This window comes from Diceros bicornis, chromosome 18 (assembly GCF_020826845.1).
Source record: "Diceros bicornis minor isolate mBicDic1 chromosome 18, mDicBic1.mat.cur, whole genome shotgun sequence".
NCBI classification, from domain to species: Eukaryota; Metazoa; Chordata; class Mammalia; order Perissodactyla; family Rhinocerotidae; genus Diceros; species Diceros bicornis.
This window is the reverse complement of record NC_080757.1, coordinates 6,170,863-6,194,250: the sequence shown is the minus strand read 5'-3', so window position 1 is coordinate 6,194,250 and position 23,388 is coordinate 6,170,863. Positions and strand designations below refer to the sequence as shown.

General features: G+C 40.2%; 1 protein-coding gene across 5 annotated transcripts in view; it reads left to right on the top strand.

The window, feature by feature from the left end:
• The window catches only part of ARHGAP44 (Rho GTPase activating protein 44), a 177,690-nt gene that overhangs the window by 104,212 nt on the left and 50,090 nt on the right, over nucleotides 1-23,388 (top strand). For all 5 annotated transcript variants that reach the window (XM_058559685.1, XM_058559686.1, XM_058559687.1 and 2 more), the window contains exons 4-7: nucleotides 405-481; nucleotides 6,726-6,837; nucleotides 8,863-8,939; nucleotides 16,039-16,156. In XM_058559685.1, the coding sequence (XP_058415668.1) occupies nucleotides 405-481; nucleotides 6,726-6,837; nucleotides 8,863-8,939; nucleotides 16,039-16,156 (384 nt within the window). The remainder of the gene's footprint in view (nucleotides 1-404; nucleotides 482-6,725; nucleotides 6,838-8,862; nucleotides 8,940-16,038; nucleotides 16,157-23,388) is intronic.

Genomic DNA, 23,388 nt, shown 5'->3' with positions numbered 1-23,388 from the left:
TTTCTTTCCTGACCATAAGCTGCCTTGTTCATAAAATGGGGCTAATAACATTTCTCAGGAGATTTTTGGAAATTAAAGCATTGCTCAAATCTTTGTTAACATAATTTTGAAATTTTCTCTTTTTTCCTTGCTGCCATCCCACTTTATTTTAAAGTACAGCATGAAAACCTTAGGATTATTTTCCAAACTGGCAAATTTAATTCCGTTTTAATTTTCTGAATTTTGACATCTCTTATTCTAACCCATCATTGTATCCCATGAATTTTTAGGTTTTAAACATATTTTAAAGTCAGTTTGTTTCTTAGCTAATATAGTATCTACACAAGTATTTGACTTTTTGCTATTTGAGAGTAGCTGGGTGACAGTTGAAGTAGTTTTCATGACAACATTGTTTTCATTTTCAGAAAAAATTGCCTTTGACAACACTGGCTCAGTGTTTGATGGAAGGGTCAGCTATCCTGGGAGATGACACACTTCTTGGGTAAGCTGATACCATGCATGGGTTTGTGCCAAATCTAGGTAAGTCCCCGCCCATGAAAAGGGGACTGGGGCTCCTCAGGGGGGCACTGAGGCCGCTTGCAGTCTGGCTGGGGGCTGGGTGGAGAAGAAGAGGAGGCTGCCAGTGAGAAATCAGTACCCTAGGCCTGAAGTCCTACTGTCTTTGCAGCGAGGCAACTCCCAAGTGGAGAAATTAACATAAAACTGTTGAAGGACAATTGAAATCCCTAGGGCTCCAGCAGAAGCAAATATAAAACCGCTCAATGTCAGATGTCAGAACTTATAGGCTTCTCAGAAGAACAGCCCTTGCTGATTTTGAGCTCACAAAAAAAACAAACTAAAAATAGAATCATCATGGGAGAGACTCAGCAGGCACAATCAGTAGGAGAATCAGTACCCGAAGAACTAAAAATAATAGGACAATATGAAAGAAACTGTAAAGTAATTATGTTTAAGATGGAATTTAAAAATTTAATGAAGTCAAAAAATCCTTGACAAAAGAATCAAACAATATGAAAAAAAAAATAGGCAGAATCAAAGAAAAACCAGATAGAGCTTTTTAAAATTCAAATTATACTTATGATAATTTAAAAACTTAATTGAGATAAACTGGAAATTGCACACAAATAGAGAACTGGTGAACTTGAAAACACATCTGGAGTCGCCACCTAGAATGAACAGAAAGAAGTACAAGAGCGAAGGGTGTAGCACTGTTAGATGGAGAGGCGTGGGTGATAGAATGGAGAGGTGCAATGTTAGGTCTAGTAGAAGTTCGTGAAGAAGAACATAGAGAGAAGAGCAAGTTATGGTTGAATTTTTCTTCTCTAGATTTGAAGAAAAACGTAAGTCTTTAGATTTAAGCAGCACAAAAAAGTCCTGACTGAGATCAACAAAAAGAAATCCATCCCTGGGCACATTGCAGTAAAAACTACAGATTATTAACGAAAAAGAGAGAAATTTAAAGTCAACCAGAGAAAAAGATAATTACATATGAAGAGCAATTAGACTGTTGGGGAAAACAGACTATTCATTAGCTGAAATAAATGTCAGGAAATAATGGAGGAACATCTTCAAGTATTGAGAGAAAATATAGGAAACCTAGATTTTACAATGAACTAAATCATTATTCAGGAATAAGGGGAAAATAAATATATTTTTGGGCAAAGATTTAGAGAAGTTACTGCTCGTGTGTTCTCACTGAACACTGAAGAACTCACTGAACTCAAGAACACTTTCTCACTGAAAGAACTAGTTAAGCTTATGTGAAATAGATTATGTCCAGAAGAAGGGAATGCAATGCAAGTAGCAAGACAGTATAAAATTTGGTAAATGTGGTGTAGGGGGTGGAAAAAATTATTTTTCCCTCCACCTTTCTTAGATTCCTTAATGGGGCACTGCAAATTAAAATGACAAAAGACAGATTAACAGGAGAAAAGCATACACATTGTATTAACATGTGCATTGCCTACACATGGGAGATCTCAGTGATGAGTAACTCCAAGGGGTAGCTAAAACTTGGGCTTCTATAACATTTTTAACAAAAGAACAGTAATTTTTAGAGAAGTGACAAGACAAAGGAAAAGAAATTTGATTTTCTAGGGTGACAAATTGTGGAAAGGCAAATATATGAGAGCACTAATGGAAGATAAAGACTAATTAGTAAGGTTTGTAATGTAGGTTTCTCTGGTGCCTTTTCTGGGCTGATAAGGGTCTAGAGTCATCTCTGGTAATTAACTCCTATCCTTCCTGGTAAAGAAGGGACGGGGGACACCTTTACAAATTTATATCCTTCTTTTAGGTAAATAGGGGGCAGGGCAGAGAGCTCTTTTTGTATCTTCTTCTTCTCGGTTGCCTTCAGCTAAAAATAATAATCCTTATGCCAAAGTGGTATATTTTGGGGTGGCAAATTCTGCTACCCTTCAGTGTAAAGAAATATAAATGAACATTGAATTAAAAAATAACAGTGTGACAATGATTAATTTGGAGGGCGTTAAAGCAAAGTGAAACTAAAATACTAGAAAATAGTAACATGAAGCATTGGAAAAAGAATTGGTATTTCAAGCTCTTATCTTGTTTGAAAGGAAGATAAAGATACTACATTTAAATTTAAAGTGAAGTGTGCATGTTGGAAAAGTATGAATAACCACAGAAAGGATAGAAATAGAATTTATTACTTCAAAACCAGTAAAAGGATGGAAAGGGAAGTAAATAAAATAGAAAAACCCATAGAAGGGACTAAAAGAGAAAAAAGGAAAGAAAAGCATAGTAAACAGAAAACAGAAAACAAAACAAAACAAAATAAAAGGTAATAGCAATTGATGCACATCTATCTGTAATTGTAAGAGATGTAAGTGGAATAAATTCAACCATTTATAATATAGAGAATCTCAGGTGGATAAATGTGAAATCCCGTTGTGTGCTCTTTCTAAGAGACACGCCTAAAACGTGATGACACAGCAAGGTTGAAATTAAAGGGATGGAGGACACCCAGGTAAAGATGACAGACTGCACACACATGTCTAATTTTTTTCCCTTCCCAAATCCACTACAATAAAGAGATTTTCTTCTCTTAGAAGACGTAAACCCATAAAGACAGGAAAAACAGGAGAGAAGACAAGAGCAGCAACATTTTTTGTACTGTAAAGCATATGATTGACTGGGAACTGACTTAGCAAGTCCCAGAGAGCTGACTCCCCAGCTAGAAGGGGGATATGCGGAGAGCCCACACATTTACACCATGAAATGCTGACAAGGCTCAGGAATTGGCAGCACCAGGGATGTCTGGAATAGCGGGTCTTTGGGGGTGGGGTGGTGATTAACGTGAAGAGTATAGCTTGAAAGCTAGTCAGGTGCTATTTAGATCACTCAAACCCAGCCCTTACCCACACCTCTGGGAGACTCTTATCCCTTGCCTCCAAGCATAGTAGAAGTCTGGACCTTTATTCTCTGGAGGGGGTAAAACAGAGCATCCGTAGACTGGGGACACTGGGCACAGTGGAATGTAAATGTCCTGCTCGTTACAGGGAATTAAATGATCTCATGCATGCCAATGCTGAGACTCTTCAGCTCCCCCTCCCCACTCATGTGGCTCCCAGGCCTTTACCCTCTAGGCAAGCAAATCAGAAGAGCCTTCTTTGGGGAATCTGACCAGCCCAACAGGAATGAACTAAAGATACCAGGACACTGGAGCGGCAGTGCTCCAGTGAGTGGCCCAGCTAGATCATCCTGCAGACCAGCTCATCGCTAACGAGCTTCACTCACATACTCTGAGCTTTGTAGTCTTTACCCTTGAAGATGGACAGGCACCAAAGGTCACCAGACATTGGAGGAAAGTCTCTAACCTGAAACCTAGATGCCAAAACAATCGGGAAGAAATAGGTAGTGCATGGGGGAGGGGAAGATTTCAGGAAAACTATCACTTATATTTTCAAGTGGTAAGAGAAAATAATGCATCCATTAAACAAAAGAATAAGATATTAATTAAAAACTATTTATAGGAAAGAAATATTCAGAAATCAAAAGTGAGCTCATACAAAAGAAGCATAGGACATTCTCAGTAGAAGGTTTGGAGGATAAAGTTGAAGAAATCACCCAAGAAAGAGAGCAAAAAGACAATGACATAGAAAATAGAAAAGTTAGAAAATCAGAGGACCAATCCAGGAAGTCTTAGGCCTAAATAACAGGAATTCTGAGAAAAGGAGAATAAGAAATCATAATCCTAATTATAATAAAAAAAAATCCAAAAGAGTTTTCCAGAACTGAAGGACACGAGTTTCTATATTGAAAGGGCCCATTGAGCTCCTAATACAATAGAAAAAATTAAACCTATGCTGGAGGTCACCACCAGTGAGTACTAGTGATGAAAGATTCTACAGCCTTCTAGAGAAAATGTCACATACAAAGGGTCAGAAATCTGAATGCTTCCAGACTTGCCAAAAGCAATGATGGAAGCTAGAAGACTCTTGAACAATGCCTTCAAAATTCTGAAGGAATGTGAAGCATAGGATACAATATCCTGCCTCGCTATCAATCAACGTGAAGGAAGAGGAGAATGTCGTGACATTCAAGGTCTCAAAAATTGACTCCCCTCGCACTCTTTCTCAGAAAGCTAAAGCCTGGAGTGCTCCATAGTGGAGGAGTGACCAAGAAAGAAAGGAATAGGAATATAGAAAAAAGGATATAGGAAACAGGATGTCCAACTCAGGACAGAGAGAGAGAGAGAATCCCAGGAAATGGTGAAGGAAGATTGCAGGAGGACAGCTGTGCCTAGAGATGGAAGGAAAACTCCATCTAGATTAACAGAGGTCTGGGAGAGACTAATTCAAGAAGATGAAGTTCGTTCACAAGTGTGGTGCAATATCTTAAGAGACAAATTAGAAAAGTGGCAGAGGATTTTGGGTTCAGTCAGGTACGTGGAAAACTAAACAAGCAAACCAAAACAAGGCAGTTGTGAACTCCAGAGAGAACAACTAAGTGTGCAGGGAAGACCAGTAATCATAATATACTACCCAGATTAACTCCGAACAGGATATGGAGTCAAAAAGTAGTGTCAACACTAAACATTTACTGATACAAATACGTGGAGGAAGGGGAAATGTAAATATAGCTAAATTCTCATTTTCCGTAGTTGAGAGTCAGTAGCAAATGCTAAAAATTTTAAAAAGTAGGGAGTAGCAGTAGAAATATGGAGTTAGTACGAGAAGAATCAGATAAAAGACATCATTAAAAAGGTACAAAGATAAACCCACAGCCTGGGAGTTGGCATTCGCAGCACACATGAAGAAGAATTGGAGTCTGTTCTACATCCACACATATCTATAAGTATATAAAGAACTCCTACAAATAAATTCAAATAAATAGATCCCGATACAAAAATAGGCAAAGACTATGAATAGACACTTCATGGAAGAGGGATCCTGAATGGCCCAAAACATGAAAAGATAGTCAGTCTTACCCGTAGTCAAGGAATGCAAATTAAAACCAGAATCAGATAATATTTTGAATCCACCAGTTCAGCAGAAATTAAATGCCTTACCAGTAACATGAGTTGGCAAGAGTGTAGAGCAATGGGAACTTTCGTTTGAGAATCAAGTCAGTACTGTCACTTTGGAGATGAATTTGGCAATATCTAGTAAGGTTAAGGGTATGCATATCTTCTTTCCTTTGCACAGAAGAATTCTCACGCATGCAGAAGGAGACTCACAGCATATGCACTGCAGCACTGCATGTAATAGCTAAAAATTGTTAGTTATGGGAAGGCTTAATAAATGATGGTATATTCATAGAATGGAATTCTGTACCGCAAAGTGATCTAATTCTGCATGTGTCAAGATGGATAAGCCCCAGAGATAATGATGAATTTAAAAAGCAAATAGTAGAAGTTCAGTGTGAAACCATTGATGTAAACTTTTTTAACTGGGTGAAGGAGCAGTATTATATATTGTGCATGAACACATACATATGTGGTAAAAGGATAAAAATATGGACAAGAAAAGTACATATTAACTTTAGAATAACGATTACCTCTTCTCATACTTTTATTGATTTGTAAACACTTTTTACGGGAGTTTCAGTTAACAGTACCATGCAAGGGAGAACTGCTTGTGTACCATTCAGGGAAAATTAACGTCTTTGAACTACTGTAATCTCTTGTCTAGGAATATGACGTAACTTTTTACTCCTTCAGGTCTTTTATTTGCTCATTGTTAGTCAACTTTTGGAATGATTTTTCCACTTCGATTTTCCAACGGATAGTTGTCTACTCATTCTGTATTAAATGTTTTCATAGCTTAAGAGAAAGAGTTTTCTTTCTGTTCGAGCCTATTAAAGTTGAGTTTTGGTATGTGTTTGAAGATGTTAGTTTGTTCATGCATCGATTTTAGCTGGTTTCTCCAGTGCTCTCAGGGGAGATAGAAGCACTGGCTCTTTTTGGGCCTGTGGATTGAGCATGCTTGAGTCTGTCTGTTCTCTCCCCATCTCTGTCATGTTTCCCTATGTGTCCCTTTTTACCGCAAGCACACAGTAGGTACTCAGCATGATTTAAAAAACTGGCAATTTCAGAAATGAAAGCGGATGGAGCAAGTTGGTCAGTGGGACGCCATGGAAATCCGCCAATTTATTAACACTGTCTCATGAAAATTCACTCAGCCAGAGGTGATGACAGCATGACACAGGTGACATCTTGCTTTCTAGGGTATTCAGTGTGTTTTCTTCCCCTTCTGTTGCAGGAAGATGCTGAAACTCTGTGGAGAGACAGAGGACAAGCTGGCTCAGGAGCTGATTCATTTTGAATTGCAAGTGGAGAGAGATGTGATTGAGCCCCTGTTTTTACTGGCTGAGGTAAGAAGCGGGAATGAGGCTAGGCCTACTTGAGCAGGGAAGGACAGCACCATGGGCCCTTTAGGCCGTCTACTTCCAGCCTCATTATTGTTTCTATACCTCACCCTGCTCTGTGACACTGTTTTTCATCGGGGATTATTACTACCCAACCGCATGGTCAAGATTCCCCAATATGGCAGCCTTTTCAGCTGTTCACCACCCCATTCTCCCACCACACTCTTCTCTCTTGAAATTCCAGTGGGTAAAGGTGCAAAGCTGGCAGCATTACCTCCTTCCTCACCAGAGTCTCGACAGCTATTGCCACCCCTGCCCTCCACTCATCTCAAGTCTTCAGTGAAATGAACAGCCGCCTCCCCCCCCCCATGCAGGACTGGGGACCCGTGTATAAGAGACTCTGTAAGGCCTCTTGCAGTTTATGTAAGTCCATTCTGTTTGGGCTATAAAGGACACTAAATAAAACTATTTCCTTAAAAAGAAAGCTTGGTGTCTGTGCGACAATTTTGCTAGCTTCAACGAAGTGAAATGTTATCAAGTAAGAAGAGAACTGGTTGGGGGACTTTATTTGCCCTGAACCTCCTCCTCATTGCCTTCAGTTGGTCATAAAACCCAGCCGGTGCTGCTAAAGATGGCAGATATGGGGGGCGTGGAAAAAACACCTAGTCAACACTGTCCCGTAGAACTGCCTGCAATGACGGAATCTTCGACATCTGCACAGTTTGGTAACCACTAGCCACCTGTGTCTGCTGAGCTCTTGAAATGTGGTTAGTGTGACTGAGGAGCTAAATTTTTAATTTTATTTAATTTTTGTTCATTTGAATTTAAAATGACATAGCCACATGAGGCTACCGTATGGGATGGCATTTCCCTAGGCCATGCTTGATTTCCTTTCCTTTCTGAAACTTCACATCCCCTGGTGCTATTTCTGGGACAGATGTCTGGGTAAATAATTAGCTAAGTGCCTAAGAGTATTTAAGGTGAAGATCTTAGATATGGTGCTTTGATATAGACTGGCTCTAGACTTCTCAGGTGCCATCCTCTTACAGGTCATCCTCCAGCCCAGAACATTCATGGGAGGCCCTCTGCTTTTCATAAATGTAGTCTGGGGTCCGAGCCAAAGCCAGAAGCAAACCCAAGGGGCACGTCTGAGCTGGGTGTGTGACTTGCTTGTACGAACAAGATGCCCTGGTTCTGTGGTGACACCGGGTGCCCAGGGACTATTATCCTTCTCCTTCCTATTGGAAGCCGTTACACTCAGTACATTACTCACCCTGCTTGCAAGAGTGAATAGAAAGCACTTCATGGAACATTGGATCTTCTTCACATTTTTTCCTTATATAAAAGCCGCAGCCTGAGATGATTTTGGTTCACTTTACGGCCAATTTTCCTTTTAAATTCTCACATCCTGCCCCACTTTTGCTGGGCCTGGAACCAAAATCCTACACTGGAATGTTCAGTTAAGTCATTTTTAGAAATAAAAATATAAAAAGAGCGTCCACATACAACCACTATGGAAGAACTTCTCATAGCTGAGAAAAGCCGTGGCGATGGTTATTCATTATTTACTTTGGAAAAAATCTTACTTTATTTCTATAAAAGTAGATCCTAATTACATTCCCCTTAGCCTCAGGTCTCCTGAGACCAGTGGTCTTCATCCTTCTGCTGTCCATTTTGAATTATGTCTGTGTGTCGGATCTGACTGCTTTTCTCCCCACTTTTGGCCCTTATGCAGTAGAGAGAGAGGTGACTGAGCCCCTGTTTTTGCTGGTAGGGCTAATAGCAGGGATGAGAATAGGCCTGAGTGAGCAGTGGGGCACAGAACCTCTGAGATGGTCTGGGTTGATGGTGGGCCTGGCAGATGGCCAGTGAAGAAAGAGCAGAGTTTAGCTCGGGAAAGGGAATCAAGAATTTCATCTGAAAGTACGGATTGGGAGACCTCTAGCAACTTCTTGGGTGGCTGTCAATAGTTCTTTCAGAATTTAGCTCAAGCTTCAATTCGACCGTGCCTTTTGTCTCCTGTAACCACAGGTGGAAATCCCAAATATTCAAAAACAGAGGAAACACTTAGCTAAGTTGGTGCTGGACATGGATTCTTCACGAACGAGGTACGTAGGGTTTCTTTGCTCTCATTTTTGCTTCTTTGAAGGAATGGTGATAATATCTGGGGGGAGAGGTTTGTGTGTGGGTGTGTGTGAGTGTTTTCATTCACCTAGTGTTTCTTAACACCTGCTGTGTGCCAGGCACTGGGGGTGAGAGTAGAGAGCCGGAGATATGGCGTCCTGTTCTCGAGGAGGCTGCGGTCTGGTTTGGGAGATAGATATGAGGCAAGTGAACAGACACACAAGACGGTTTTAGGCGGCCGTAAATCATATAAAGAAAATAGCACAGGGTAATTCTGACAGAGAGTGATGAGGAAGGGGGGGCAACAGCATTAGGGACAGAGAAGGCTTTTTTGCGATGACGCTTCATCTGAGACATAAACGATGAGAAGGAGGCAGCCGTGCAAAGATCTGGTACAGAACTGTCCACAGCGGTGGGAACAGCAAATGCAAAGGCCCTGTGGTAGGAATAAGGTTGATGGATCCAAGGACAGAAGGAAGGCCAGTGAGTCTGAGGTGGAAGGAACTAAGGGGGGAGTAGTAGAGCAGAGACCAAAGAGGCAGGATGGATGATATGTCGTGTCTGTCATGAGGGGAGAATTTCGGATTCTAGGGACCTATTCACCTTCTCCTTAAGCCAGTGGTATAGATATCTCCTTTCTGTAGCCATTCTCTAAACCTGAGACCATTGTGAGAGAAGCAGAGTTCCCACAGTGCTGCTCTTTTCCTGCACCCATCTCCCAGATCCATACAGCAGAGTGTGCCAGAGGCCCTGGGGTGGCCTTGACTGTGACTGTCAAATGTCATGATTGTGCGTATATGCCCTTTTATTTTTTACAATAACATGTGTGTGTTTGTGTAAGTCTGCAAGTTCAAAGAATGCAGGCTCATGAATATTAATATGGAAGGAACATTTTAGTTCCACTTTAGGTCTGTTGTAGGTCAATGTTAACAATCTCTGCATCTTGTTTTAATTTTCTTGAGAAAAAGAAACAAACAAAACAGAATATCCTTGAGAGATGTAGGCTAAAGAGTCCTGAACCAGGAATCAGAGAGGAAGTACCAAGATCCACAGCACCTATTTTCTAGACCTGTGACCTTGGTCATCCTCCCAGAATATTAATTTCTTTACCTGTACACAGGTAGTAACAACATTTCTGAGTTGACCCGAGGATGCTATTTTGAGTGTCACATGAGATCATGTTTGTCACAGCACTATAAAAGGAAGCTGCTACTATAACTAGTTGGGACTCTAGAATTCTGCATCTGGACCAATAAAAAGTATAGTACAGTTCCCCAAGACCAGAAATAAAACAGGTTAGATCAGCAGAGAAACAAAAGTTTCTTTAGTTAACTTCATGTTTCCCAAACTTCAGTCCACCTTAATGATTTTTGCCATCTGTGCCTACACACCTTATAAAAAGTTACTCACTTTTTCAAAATGCATCTATTTAGAAAAGAAATTTTATTGCACTACTGTAAATTGAAAATCAATACCTTTGCTACAGATATCAGGTAAACATAAAAGTGAACAGGATGAAAGCAAAGCCAGTGTTATTAACTTTTAGATCCTGTTGCCTGTAGAAGGCTGGGATCCCGACTCCTGTCTCCTTTTGTTATGGAGGAAGAGGAGGAGGAGGAGTTGGACAGTTGTTATTCTGACCCAGATCTGAGGCTCTCTGCTTAGTGTGCTTGGAGGGGTGGAGAGCAGATTGCATGTGGAGTACTGGCTTGGTGTTACTACTACATCCTTGTACCACGTAAAATTGCCTCCCACAACACCAGTGTTCAAGTCCCATATTTGGGGAGTCACATAAGATGATTGGACAAATGCTAATTATCTCACTTTTAGGACGACGGTGGACACCATGCTCCTGGGTTTGCAGAGCGATTTCCTTCTCTGAGGACCTGAGTTCTTAACTCTGAGGTCTTTTCTCTGCTTCTGTGAGGAAAGCCTGAATTGCCAGCACAGAGCTTCTGCTCTGAGGGCCAAATATTTGCTAGCATCAGAGCTTGTCATTGCCCTCTGCACTTACATGTTTTTGTTTAGTCTTCTTCTGAGAAGGAGAGTTACTCCTGGCTGACAGCCATGGTCAGTCTAGTCTTGTTTTAAGTTTTGAATGGTGACACCAAGTGGTGTGTAGATTCTGAAACTTTAGAGAAGTGTCATGAGGGACCTCTCATCCATGATTTAACAAACTTTTTCATATTTTCAGCTCATCATCCCTTGTATATTGGGATTTGGTAAGGAAATATCTATCTCCCCATCCAAATTTTTATGCTTATAAACTTCCTCTTAGACTCTTTACAACCTTTGTTGTTTCAGACAAAAAAAAAAAATCCTTTTAGATGATCCTCATATAAACCTGACTCATCTCCTTTATCGTATTGGTGGTCTGTCACAGCCCACTCTATTAGTTGTGAGTCTGGGGGTTGAGGGTTGCTTTGGAGGTGTTATTGGCAGCATAGCTCCTCAAGAACACGCTGACTTCCCTCCAGGTCTCTGCTTTAGTAACCATCATGGAGATCTAGCCCGAGGCCACAGTTACGAATTCCTCATCAGTTTAGGTTATGGGCTTCAGGATGAGAGGGGCTCTCTTAGCGAAGGTGTCCTCTTTCTTCCCACTGTAATCTCAGACTAGCCATTTCTAGCCTGGGTTTATCTGTCTTGTAGGACTTTGCTGAAAGCCACAAGAAGAAGCCAGCCCACCCAACTCCCTGCCTTTTCCCCTAACCCTCACTCTTAGTCAACATGAGGACTGCATCCCAAGATCCAGCCATGAGAGTAAGACCAAATGCTATGCTACTGAATGGCAAGGATCAAGCTACTTTCCTGGAATAGCTGGGTTCTCACTGCCCCCACCTCTACCCCACACTACTTCTCCAGTTTGCACGTGTTGGGTTCTATCCTCTGTCTGATTACCAAAGCTTTCTTTAGTCCTGTCTTTGATGAACTACGCTATCCAGACTAAACAGTGTTTTCTGGCTGGAGAGATCCTCTGCCTTTTAGGAAAGGCAGGATCTTTTTATGTATTATCAGCACATCTCTATCAATAGTTCCGTGACTGGATCTTTGAATTCTTCCAACTCTGGTGGATACTGTCAAATCTAACGAATCTGTCCAGGGTTTAATTAGGTCTAACTGCAATGTGTACATAGGTCACTATTCAAGTAAATCTGGCTTGTCTGCTTCAAAAGCCAATTATATAAACCTTGATATCCTCAGAGAAGACTAAAGCTTAGAAGACGAATAAAAGATTACAGATGAGAATAATGGAGGTGAACTCAAGGAAACTTCATGCTGAATTAAAGATTGTGAATTGAATGTGAATGATAAACAAACATCTTTTCTGCGGCAGGATTGGTTTGGCAGTGGTTAAAGAAGGAATTCCATACCTTCCCAAAGTCTGCCTAACTTTTTTCTGGGCGTGTATCTCAAAGTCAACCCTTCTGGGTCCAGGATACTTGATGTTTCTGCTGAATAATAGCTGCTTCTGGGTCCTACTGCTGTGGTCTGAATTGTGCCCCCCACCCCAAATTCACATGTTGAAGCCCTAACTCTCCCCCTATGTGACTATATTTGGAGCTAGGGCCTTTAGGAAGTAATTAAGGTTAAATCAGGTCATAAGGGTAGGGCCCTAATTTAATAGGATTGGTGGCCTTATAAGAAGAGAAAGAGAGAGAGACCCCAAATACACTCAGAGGAAAGGCCATGTGAGGACAGAACGAGATGCTGACCGTCTGAAAGCCGGGAGGAGAGAACTCACCAGAACCCAAACCCTGCTGGAACCTTGATCTTAGACTTTCCAGCCTCCAGAATGGTGAGAAAATAAATTTCTGTTGTTTAAGCCACCCAGTCTATGGTATTTTGTTATGGCAGCCTGAGCAGACTAAGACCTACCTTCTTTGGAAGCAAGTGAACTAGTATAAGTAAAACAGGAGAGTTTGGGGGAAGGATACTGGGAAGCTCATGGAGTTAAGGAAGAAGTGGATAACTAAAAGTGGAATTCTGGAGCTGTGGCAGTTCTGAGTGCCTCTAGGACTAGCAGCAGAGTCTCATTGCCATTAGGAGCTGTTCCTCATCTCCCACCTCTGCTTCTCTCATCTACAGGCATCTTTTTCTAGATCCGTTGTCCTCATGGTTACTGGATGTCCTTTGGGCTCATGTCTCCTGGGTATGAGCCCTCTTCCTTTTGTTCCAATTCTGAAAGTATGAAGGAGGGGCTCCACTTGCCTGGACTTTGCTTATGTGCCCACTTCCTTGGCCTGTCTGTTGGCCAAGGTGATGAAGGCTGGGCACAGGCTTGGCTTGCATCATGGACCCTCACCTGGACCGGTCACTGCGAGGGCCGTGCAAAACTGGCTTTTGGCCCGTGCTTTAGAGAAGGAGTAGGGCAGGACCCCAAACAGTGGAGGATGCTGATGACAGAGGGAAGGAGAAGACTGGGCAGATGAAATAATAAATGTCCCACTAAAGAAACTTGCCTGTTTGCCTTCCAGAAATTCTTCTGGACTTCCCACTGCCCTGATCTGATCTTGCATTTGCCTTCTTGATCCTTCTCCTGGGCCTTGAAATTGCATACTCTTTATTTTTGGCCCTTTTCTCCCCTCCAGCGTTCATTAAAGCTGGTATTCTGTCTTCATCTCCCCCAGGTCATAGAGTGATAGCATCTTTCCCAGAGAATGATGGTGGCATGTCAGCCACTTTAGTGGGAAGAAGTGAACTTTCTGCTCTTCAGATTTCAAAGCTCAAACTCTTCTTGGACAAGAATCCCTGTTTCTTCTCTTTACAGAGCAGGACAGTTCTTGAGTTTCCTTGTAGAACAGCTAGCTGAGAAGACCATCATAGCTCAAAATTCATGATTAATGTCTCTTTTTTCAACAGATTACTATCAATACAAATTTTTCCACATTTTCCTTGCTATTTTATTTGATTTCCACAATCTTATTCTGTATCTCATCACTATTTTATAATATCAAAATAGATTACTTATATATTGCAAATAAAATTCCCTATAAAGGGAAGGGGGAGGTGTATGTTTTTAAACTACCAGGGTATTGACTAAGGGACAGAATTTGGGGAAAAAATAGGATTAGGGAAGAAAATAAAGAGGTCACTTGGGAAAATGTCTTTATTTTAATATATATATATTAAAGGCATATTTTATGTATATATTTTATATATATATAAAGTATAAATTGGGTTTTTAAAAACAATCTAATCTAGATCTTCAAAGCCATAACAATCAGCTTAGTGTTTGCAGTCACTTTATTTATTTAATTTTTGCCATTACATGTTGGTTGTTTTTTCTTAGGTAACAGGAACCAGATTGGGGGGGGCGTGTAGCTCAATCCCATAATTTACCATGGAGATATAGTTTTTATCTGAGAACTAAATTATAGCCATGGCATCTCATATTTTATTTGAGAAAAAAATCCCCACAACACTTGAATACTTTGTTTAAAATGGTTAAACCTGGGAGGTATTAATTAAGTTTATCATGTCTGTAGGGCAAACCATATAAGAAAGAATTACCCAGGAATTCTTACTAAACTTTATCTGTTAGTTTAGATTTTTAAACATCTTTGAGTAGAGTATTTTCTTTCTAATTTGCCCTGATTTCTTGTCTTGGCATCAGGAATCTTTCCCAGAACATGTGTCCATCTCTGGAGCTTCAAGCCAGCTTGGTGTCCCAAAGCCTCTTAAAGTAATTTTCCCCTGGGTGCACTTTTAAGGGGCAGAGAATCCTGTATTTAGCTACTCTTTGCTAATAGCAAAGAGAACTTCAGTTGCCCTTTCTTATAACGTAGAATCTTGCACTCTTCTGTTTTTCCTGCACGTAACAAAGAGAAAAGAAAAGTTGTGTAGAGAAGACACCTGGTGATTAGTTTCTTGACTCTCAAAATGAGGGTGACATTGCACTTTTTGCCTCTACTTTGGATGGTCCAAGAGCCAGATTGAGCCTGCAGAGCTGTCTGGTTTGCTCTGTACACTATTGGCCTGCATGGTGCTTAAAAGAGACTACTAATCTGTTGCCACATTTCATCAGAAGACAGTTTCTGCTTGTCAACTGAAACATCTGGCAACCCACGACCCACGCTCCTGCTTGGGTCTCATCGGCCCCAGCAGAAGAGCAGCCGCTCCCTCTAGACAGGGCAGCACCCTGCATCCCAGGTCCCCATCCCCTCGCTCTCTCTCCTGACTTCCCAAGACAGCAGCCAGGTGTTGGCTGTCCTTTGTCATCCTGATTGCACCATTGTTCTTCTTAGAGCTAAGAAATAGTTTTATATCTCATATGCCTGTTACAAATAGGAAGTAAAAAAATCAAGTGGACTAGTTTTTAAGATGATGATGCATTTGACTTATTTTTCTTACTTGCTGGGCCCTATAAGCTGTTTGAGTTTATCGACTCAATGGGAAAGGAACCATAGCTACTACCATCTACTGTAATTGGAACCTTCTTCAGGGCCTGCTTTTGGTAATTAACTGTTAACGACACAGCAACCAGAAATATTTGTACTTCCCCATAAAAGTTTCCCAAGTGGCTCACTTGGAAGGCTGATATTTTCCACACAAAGATAAATGTTAAGAAAATATAAATGAGGCATCTCAATGTTGATAGGAAGCTGTTTTGTGGTTACCAGGGGAGAGTTTTGCTTTCAGATTTGGTTTTAATCTTGCCCACGTATCCTCTCACCTTGCATACGTGATTGGCTTCAGCCAAGTCGGTGAATGTCTCCAAACGCAAAGGATAGGCAGAGAATTTAAAGGAATGACATAGACTGTGCTTCAGAGAAAGCAGTGGGCATGCCATTTGACCTTAGTGTTCAGAAGACAGTGGGGAAAATGGTGACAGACTGGGGAATGGTTGCTCTGTCTGCAGGCGTGTCCACGCCGCAGCTCTCGGCACTAACTGTGGTGGAAATTCGAGCCCCCGTTCTCCTGGTCTAGTGCTTGGTGCCTGTTCATCACCTCTCCTTTTGAGGGAGGGGCTGTGGTTTCCTCAGTAGTATCTGTAACCAGCTATTTCCTCAGTGTTCCCACAGTGTCCCCTGGGCTCTACCTGTCTCACACCTCTCCTCTTTTTCTCCTGTTTTCCATCAGGTGGCAGCAGACGTCCAAGTCTTCGGGTTTGTCCAGCAGCTTACAGCCTGCGGGTGCCAAAGCTGATGCCCTCAGGGAAGAAATGGAGGAGGCTGCCAACAGAGTGGAGATTTGCAGGGTACCCTCCTCTTTCCTTCTCTCTACTGGGACAGTTGGGGGCCCTAAGGGAGTTGTTTTTGCTCACTGGAGTTCTGTTAAAAACCTCACAGTGATCCTCTGTTTGAACTAAATGCCCCAAGCTTGCCTGCTGGCATCTCCAAAGATCCCATGATGAGCCCTGAGAGTTGGGGCTTTGACGGTGACTAGACGGGGACAGCAGTGGGTCATTATTGTGTTCTGCATGGTAGGCAGAGAGGAAATGACCTTGGTTTCTGCGTGAAGCTTTTGTAAGTCATCTGAGTCCCAAATAATAGAGTCTAGGCCACACAAAACAGTTGAGAATTTAGACAAGAGAGGAGCCTTGACTTACTGTTGATATTTAATTATCGTCTTGTTTGCCTTTTAATATTCCTGAGTCGTTTATCAATCATTTGTTTTCTGGGAGACACTTATCTATGAAGTTGAAATGCTAGCCCAGGAGACAGTCACAGAAAAGAAAACTACCCACTTGTTAAGAGAGGAGCACCTTGTTCTAAGAATGTACCTCTGCCTTGGGAATGACAGATATCCTGTGCTGCACTCGCTCAAATGTTTACCATCTACTTTCGCCACAAACATTTTACAGGGCTTAATTAGTGATACGCCATTCACGATACTCTGCATATATGTACTTCTGTATACATGCAGATACGTCAGTTTGGTTTAGATCCAAGAAACAAAAATATGTTTCTGGAACTATTCTGGGTACCTGTTGTCTTTTTTTTTTTTTAATTTAATTTTTTTATTGAGGTAACATTGGTTTATAACATTAAATAAATTTCAGGTGTACATCATTATATTTCGATTTGTATGTAGACTACATCATGATCCCCACCCAAAGACTAATTACCATCTGTCACCGTACATATGTGCCCTATCACCTCTTTCACCCTCTTCTCTCCCCACTTTCCCTCTGGTAACCACCAATCTAATCTCTGTATCTATGTGTGTGTTTGTTATTGTTGTTTTTGTTTTTATCTTCCACTTATAAGTGAAATCATATGGTATTTGACTTTCTCTGTCTGACTTATTTCACTTAGCATAATACCCTCAAGGTCCATCCATATTGTTGCAAATGGCAAGACTTCATCTTTTTTTATGGCTAAGTAGTATCTTATTGTGTATACATACTACATCTTCTTTATCCGTTCATCCTTTGATGGGCATTTAGGTTGTTTCCAAGTCTTGGCTATTGTGAACAGTGCTACAGTGAACATAGGGGTGCAAATATCTTTTCGAATTAGTGTTTTCTTGTTCTTTGCTAAATATCCAGAAGTGGAACTGCTGGATCCTATGGTAGTTCTATTCTTAATTTTTTGAGGAGTCTCCATATGGTCTTCCATTGAGGCTGCACCAGTTTGCATTCCCACCAGCAGTATAGGGGTTTCCCTTTTCTCCACATCCTCTCCAACACTTATTATTTCTTGTCTTGTTAATTATCTCCATTCTGACAGGTGTAAGGTGATATCTCATTGTGGTTTTGATTTGCATTTCCCTAATAATTAGTGATGTTGAACATCTTTTCATATGCCTGTTGGCCATCTGTGTATCTTCTTTGGAAAAATGTCTGTTCAGATCCTTTGCTTATTTTTTAATTGGGTTATTTGTTTTTTTGTTATTTAAGAGGGGTAGCTATTGTCTTAATCCTGCAGTTTTAAAGGAGAATAGCCACTTTGCATGCCGACGTCTCTGTTCTCTGTGGCTCTATCTGGTCTTGTTAGCTTTCCCATTGGCTTATCCTTTTACAGTCACCCTGTGCAGGTGGCTTTGACCTTACAGTCAGGTGACATTCAGTGTCAGATAGAATTTCTGGAATTAGAAACATTGAAAAATCTTTAAAGAATTCATCATCTCTCAGCCTGAAGTACTAGGAACCAAGCAAAGTGAGGCCAGTACTTCAGATCTAAGATTCTTTGTGAGTAAAACCAGTTTGTCATTTGAACTCCTGTGAAAATGGCAAATGTCGAGCTGGGGCTATTCGTGAAGTATAACTCTTCTCTCATGCAGATTTCACTTTTGCTCTGTTAGTCTATACCCTTTTACCATGGATTTATGTTCTTCAGTTAAGAATCTTGTTTCCCACAAAATTACTTCTTCAATAGACACAGGAGAGTGATGTGAAGAGGGGATGCCGAATGTGAATATCCAAATACATCAGAATAAAAGTTTAATAGCTCCATTTGTTCTTGGGTAGCTTCTTACATTTGCTGTTTTTCCCAAAAAATATATTAAATTCCTCTACCTAGATTATAAAAGTATTACATGTTCACCATAACCAGTGAAAAAATATGAAAATATATCAAGAAAAACGCCAATAATTCTCCCCCTTCCTGCCCAGCAACTGGTCCCTCTGTTTGCAAAGAAGGGACCAGTTTACCCTCCTCAACAATATTTATTAAGATTTGTTATGAACAGTGCACTCTGTCACATGCCAAGTGGCCATAAAAGTTATACAGACGAGGAAGCCAGTGTTAGAACCTGTTGTACAGCCTTCCACCACTTTCTTCATAATCATACAAGTACACACTCATGTATAGCATTTTCCTTGTTACGTATTGCGTGTGTGTTTATGAAACAGTCATGTTGTTTATATTAATCTACCATTCGCTTTTCTCAGTTAACAGTACATCCTGGACATCTCTCCAGGTTAGTAGCTATAGCTCTAATGTAATCGTTTTAATAAGGTGCATAATACTCCGTAGTAGGGATATGTATACCATGATTTATTTAGCTATTTTTCTAGTGATGGATATTCAAACTAGAGTGTTTTATTTTGTTTTGTCATCAAAAATGATGCAATCAACATCCTTCTATGTATATTCTTATATGCTGGTAATTTTTTTCCCTTTAGGATAGATTCCTAAAAGTGATATTTTTAGGTCAAAGACTATGTGTACATTTTAGATTTTAATAGATGTTGACAATTTACTTCTCTTAAAAGGAAATTGCAATTCACATTCCCACCATCAATATACAAAATTGCACATTTCCCTTCGTCTTTCCCTGTAATGGATGTTGTTCCTCTTCTCAATTTTTGCCCGTCTGGTGAGGGAAAAAAGCTATCTCTATGTTATTGTAATTTTAATTTCTCTGGACATTAGTAGTGATGAGTATATCTTCATGTATTTATTGGACATTCCCAGTTTGGCCAATTGTCTGTTTCAGTTGGCAATTGGACCAGTATCTATATTGTTTTGTTAGTATCAGTTAATGTAAATTCTCTGTATATCAGGGATTTAAACTTTCTTCTATCTGTTGTGCTGCAATACTTTTTCCAGTCTGCCATTTGTCTTTTGACTTTGTTTATATTGATGTCTGCCATTATTAAAAACTTAATCATATACCTGTATTTCCTTTGCATGGGAGAAGGTCACGGGTGGTCCATCAGGCATCCTCCACCTCAAGGTTAAAAATTTATTCTTCTTTAATTTTCTTTTAATGTTTTTAATGCATTTTATATACCTTCTTTGTGCGTTTTAATATACCTGAAACTTACTTTTATACATGGTTTGAGGTAGAGATTTATTTTTTTTATTCCCCTCAGATACATAGCCAATTATGCCAGCACCATTTATTAAGTAAGCTACTTCCCCTTGAAGTGAAATCCTCTTATCTAATTCCTCAAATTTATTTCTGGGCTCCATGTTCTTTAATTTGTTTGTCTGTTCCTGGGATAATACTATTCTAATGACTTCATAGCGATTATAATATTCAGTAAAACACCTCCACTGTCTTTTATGGTTATCTTGGCTAGTCTGTGACCTCTGTTGCATTATATGAACTTTGTGATGATCATATCGAGTTAATAAAACCACACATTGTGCTCTAGCTGGCTTTATTTGTGTGCCGAACTGACCCTCTTGAGAGCACGCACTGATGTTTTTGTTCAAGTTCTCTTCTGACTCTTTTATTTCTACTTCGTTGGTTGCCAGCTGTTCTAAGTATCCACCATGATCTTCCTCTCTCTCCTTTCTGGGTTTCCCTAAATGGATCATTCGCTTTTATATTTTCATAGTTGTGTATTTCCTCAGCAGGCGAGATACATCTTTAGGATCTCCTGTATTATGGCAACCCAGCAAAATGAAAGCTTTTGGGCTGAAGGAGAATGAAGTGGCCATCTGATTCTTCTTTGTTTGGGCACAGAGAGGACCAAGCAAAGCTCTCTAGATCTTTAGGACCCAGAGAGCTCTAGCCCACCAGGAAAACCAAGTCATGGTGGGTTCCATCAGGCAGAACCTGCCGAGACCTCAGGCATATGGGCAGGGGCAGTATTCCTTGCCTGTGTTGCTTTGGGAGCCTGTCCTATTTCTGACTTGCTTCCATATTTCAAAAAGAAACAAGCCCTACTCTTCACAGCTGGTACCTGCCTGCTTTCTCTTTCCTTCCTGAGGGTGGGTAATTTTTCCATAACAGGAGAGACAGTGAAGAAGGACCCATGAACAGTCAAGTAACAACAGCGAAGACAATGACTAGAAAACTAATCCACTTGATGACTGCAGTTATCTGTTTCATTTTGTTTTGGTTTTTGTTCAAAGTATAGGGAGACTGGCTGCAGTGCTAGAGTTTTCCCTGGAAGGGGATAGTTTCCACTGGTCCCTTTCCTGCTTGTTTCTCTGCTTGAGATGCCTCTCCCCACATCCCATCACTTATTTTCTTATCCTTACTCCACCCATGTCGCTGTCTTTCCCACTAAGCCTCAGCTTCTCTCTTGTTAAATGTGTGTCTCTCCTTTTCCGTCTTATTCTTCTCTAATGTGTAATCTTGGGTCTTTGAAAATCAAGCTTGAATCCAGGAAAGATGGCAACTGGAAGGCAGATGTCCAGCCCATTTTGTCCTCCTCACAGTCAGACTTAAATGAACATAGATGTCAGGCCAAAAAACAACATTGAGTCTTGACCCACAGGTCCTCTTGTGAGAAAATTAGTTTAGTGTTATGATAAGTCAGTCAATGAGATCCTGGCAGAACCCATCACTACCCTCTACTTTGGAAGGCTGTGAAGTAGTTGGGGAACAATTACATTATTTGGATCCCTTCTGCCAGAAGAGTCTACCCCTGTAAGATATAAGGGCAAACACAGGCACACCCCAATAGGAAGCCACTTGGTGGCAGATCTTCCACTGGTGTGAATATTCCTGCCATACTGCTGAGATCTCTGACGTGCTGGGCAGTGTATAGATAATTTTCCTACAGTTGAAAACAGTGATAAAATACTAAAAATTTAGAACACTTTTGAAAAAGATGTCCTGATGGTAACAATAAATTTTAGACGACATACCTTGGTGCCTTAAATAAAATTGAGGGAATATGGACTTTAGGCAACAATAGATAAAGGTGAGATAAAGTTGTCAAGTAAAAGGGAAAGGGAACTGAAGGAGATTTGGGATTATTTTTTTCAAATAAAAGAAATTAATACAGGTATAGAATGGCTCTTAGTAAAGGACAGAATTGATACTGCAGAAAATTGAACCAATGATGTAGAGAAAAGCTTGAGTTCCCATACGCCCCCTACCCCAACCCATGTACACTTCCCCCACTATCAACATCCCACACCACAGTGATACATTTGTTACAGTCAGTGAACCTACACTGGCACATGATTATCACCCGAAGTCTATAGTTTATATTAGGGATCACTCTTGGTGTTATACATTCTAGGGGTTTTGGCAAATGTATTTACCATAGTAGTACCATAACAGAATAGTTTCACTGCCCTAACAATCCTCTGTGCCTAATCATCTCTCCCTTTCCCCTAACCCCTGGCAATCACTGATCTTTGTACCATCTCCATTGTTTCACATTTTTCAGAATGTCATATAGTTGGAATCATACAGTTTGTAGCCTTTTCGGATTGACTTCTTTCACTTAGTGATATGCATTTAATGTTCCTCCATGTCTTTTCATGTTTTGATAGCTCATTTCTTTTTAGTGCTGAGTAATATTCCATTGTCTGGATGTATCACAGTTTATTTATCCATTCACTACTGAAGGACATCTTGGTTGCTTCCAAGTTTTGGTGTTTATGGATAAAGCTGCTATAAACATCTGTGTGCAGGTGTTTGTATATTTTCAATTCATTTGGGTAAATACCAAGAAGCACAATTGCTGGATGTTATGGTAGGAGTATGTTTAGTTTTGTAAGAAACTGCCAAACTATCTTCCGAAGTGGGTCTACCATTTTGTAGTCCACCAGCAATGAATGAAAAGTTCCTTTGTTCCACATCCTTGTCAGCATTTGGTATTGTCAGTGTTTTGAATTTTAGCCATTCTAACATATATGTAATGGTATCTCATTGTTGTTTTAATTTTTAATTCCCTAATGACATGATGTTGAACATCTTTTCATATGCTTACTTGGATATGTATACAGGCATACCTCTGAGATATTGTGGTTCCAGACCACTGCAATAAAGCAAATATCCAAATAAAGTGAGTCATACAAATTTTTTGGTTTCCCAGCACATATAAATGTTATGTTTACACTATACTATAATCTGTTAATTGTGCAATAGCATTATGTCTCAAGAAACAATGTACATAATTAAAAAATACTGTATTGCTAAAAAATGCTAACAATCATCTGAGCTTTCAGCAGGTTGTACTCTTTGCTGGTGGAGGGTCTTATAAAAAAATGCAATATCTATGAAGCACAATAAAGCAAAGAACAATAAAACGAGGTAACCCTGTATATTCTTTGATGATATGTCTGTTCAGGTCTTTTGCCCCTTTTTTAATTGGGTTATTTAGAAGTATGTTGTTTAATCCCCAAGTATTTTGGGATTTTCCAGCTATCTTTCTGTTATTGATTTCTAGTTTAATTCTGTTGTGGTCGGAGAGCAGACATTATATGATTTTGATTATTTTAAATGTGTCAAAGTGTGTTTTATGGCCCAGAATGTGGTCTATCTTGGTGGATGTTCACGTGAGTTTGAAAAGAGTGTGTATTCTGCTGTTATTGGATGAAGTAGTCTATAGATATCAATTATATCTAGTTGATTGACTATGCTGATGAGTTCAACTATGTCCCTACTGATTTTCTACCTGCTGGTAGAAATCTGTCCATTTCTGATGGAGAGGTATTAAAGTCTCCAACTATTATAGCGGACTCATGTATTGCTCCTTGCGGTTCTATCACTTTTGCCTTACCTAGTTTGAGGCTGTGTTTTTGGTGCATTACACATCAAGAATCGCTATGTTTTCTTGTTGAATGTCCC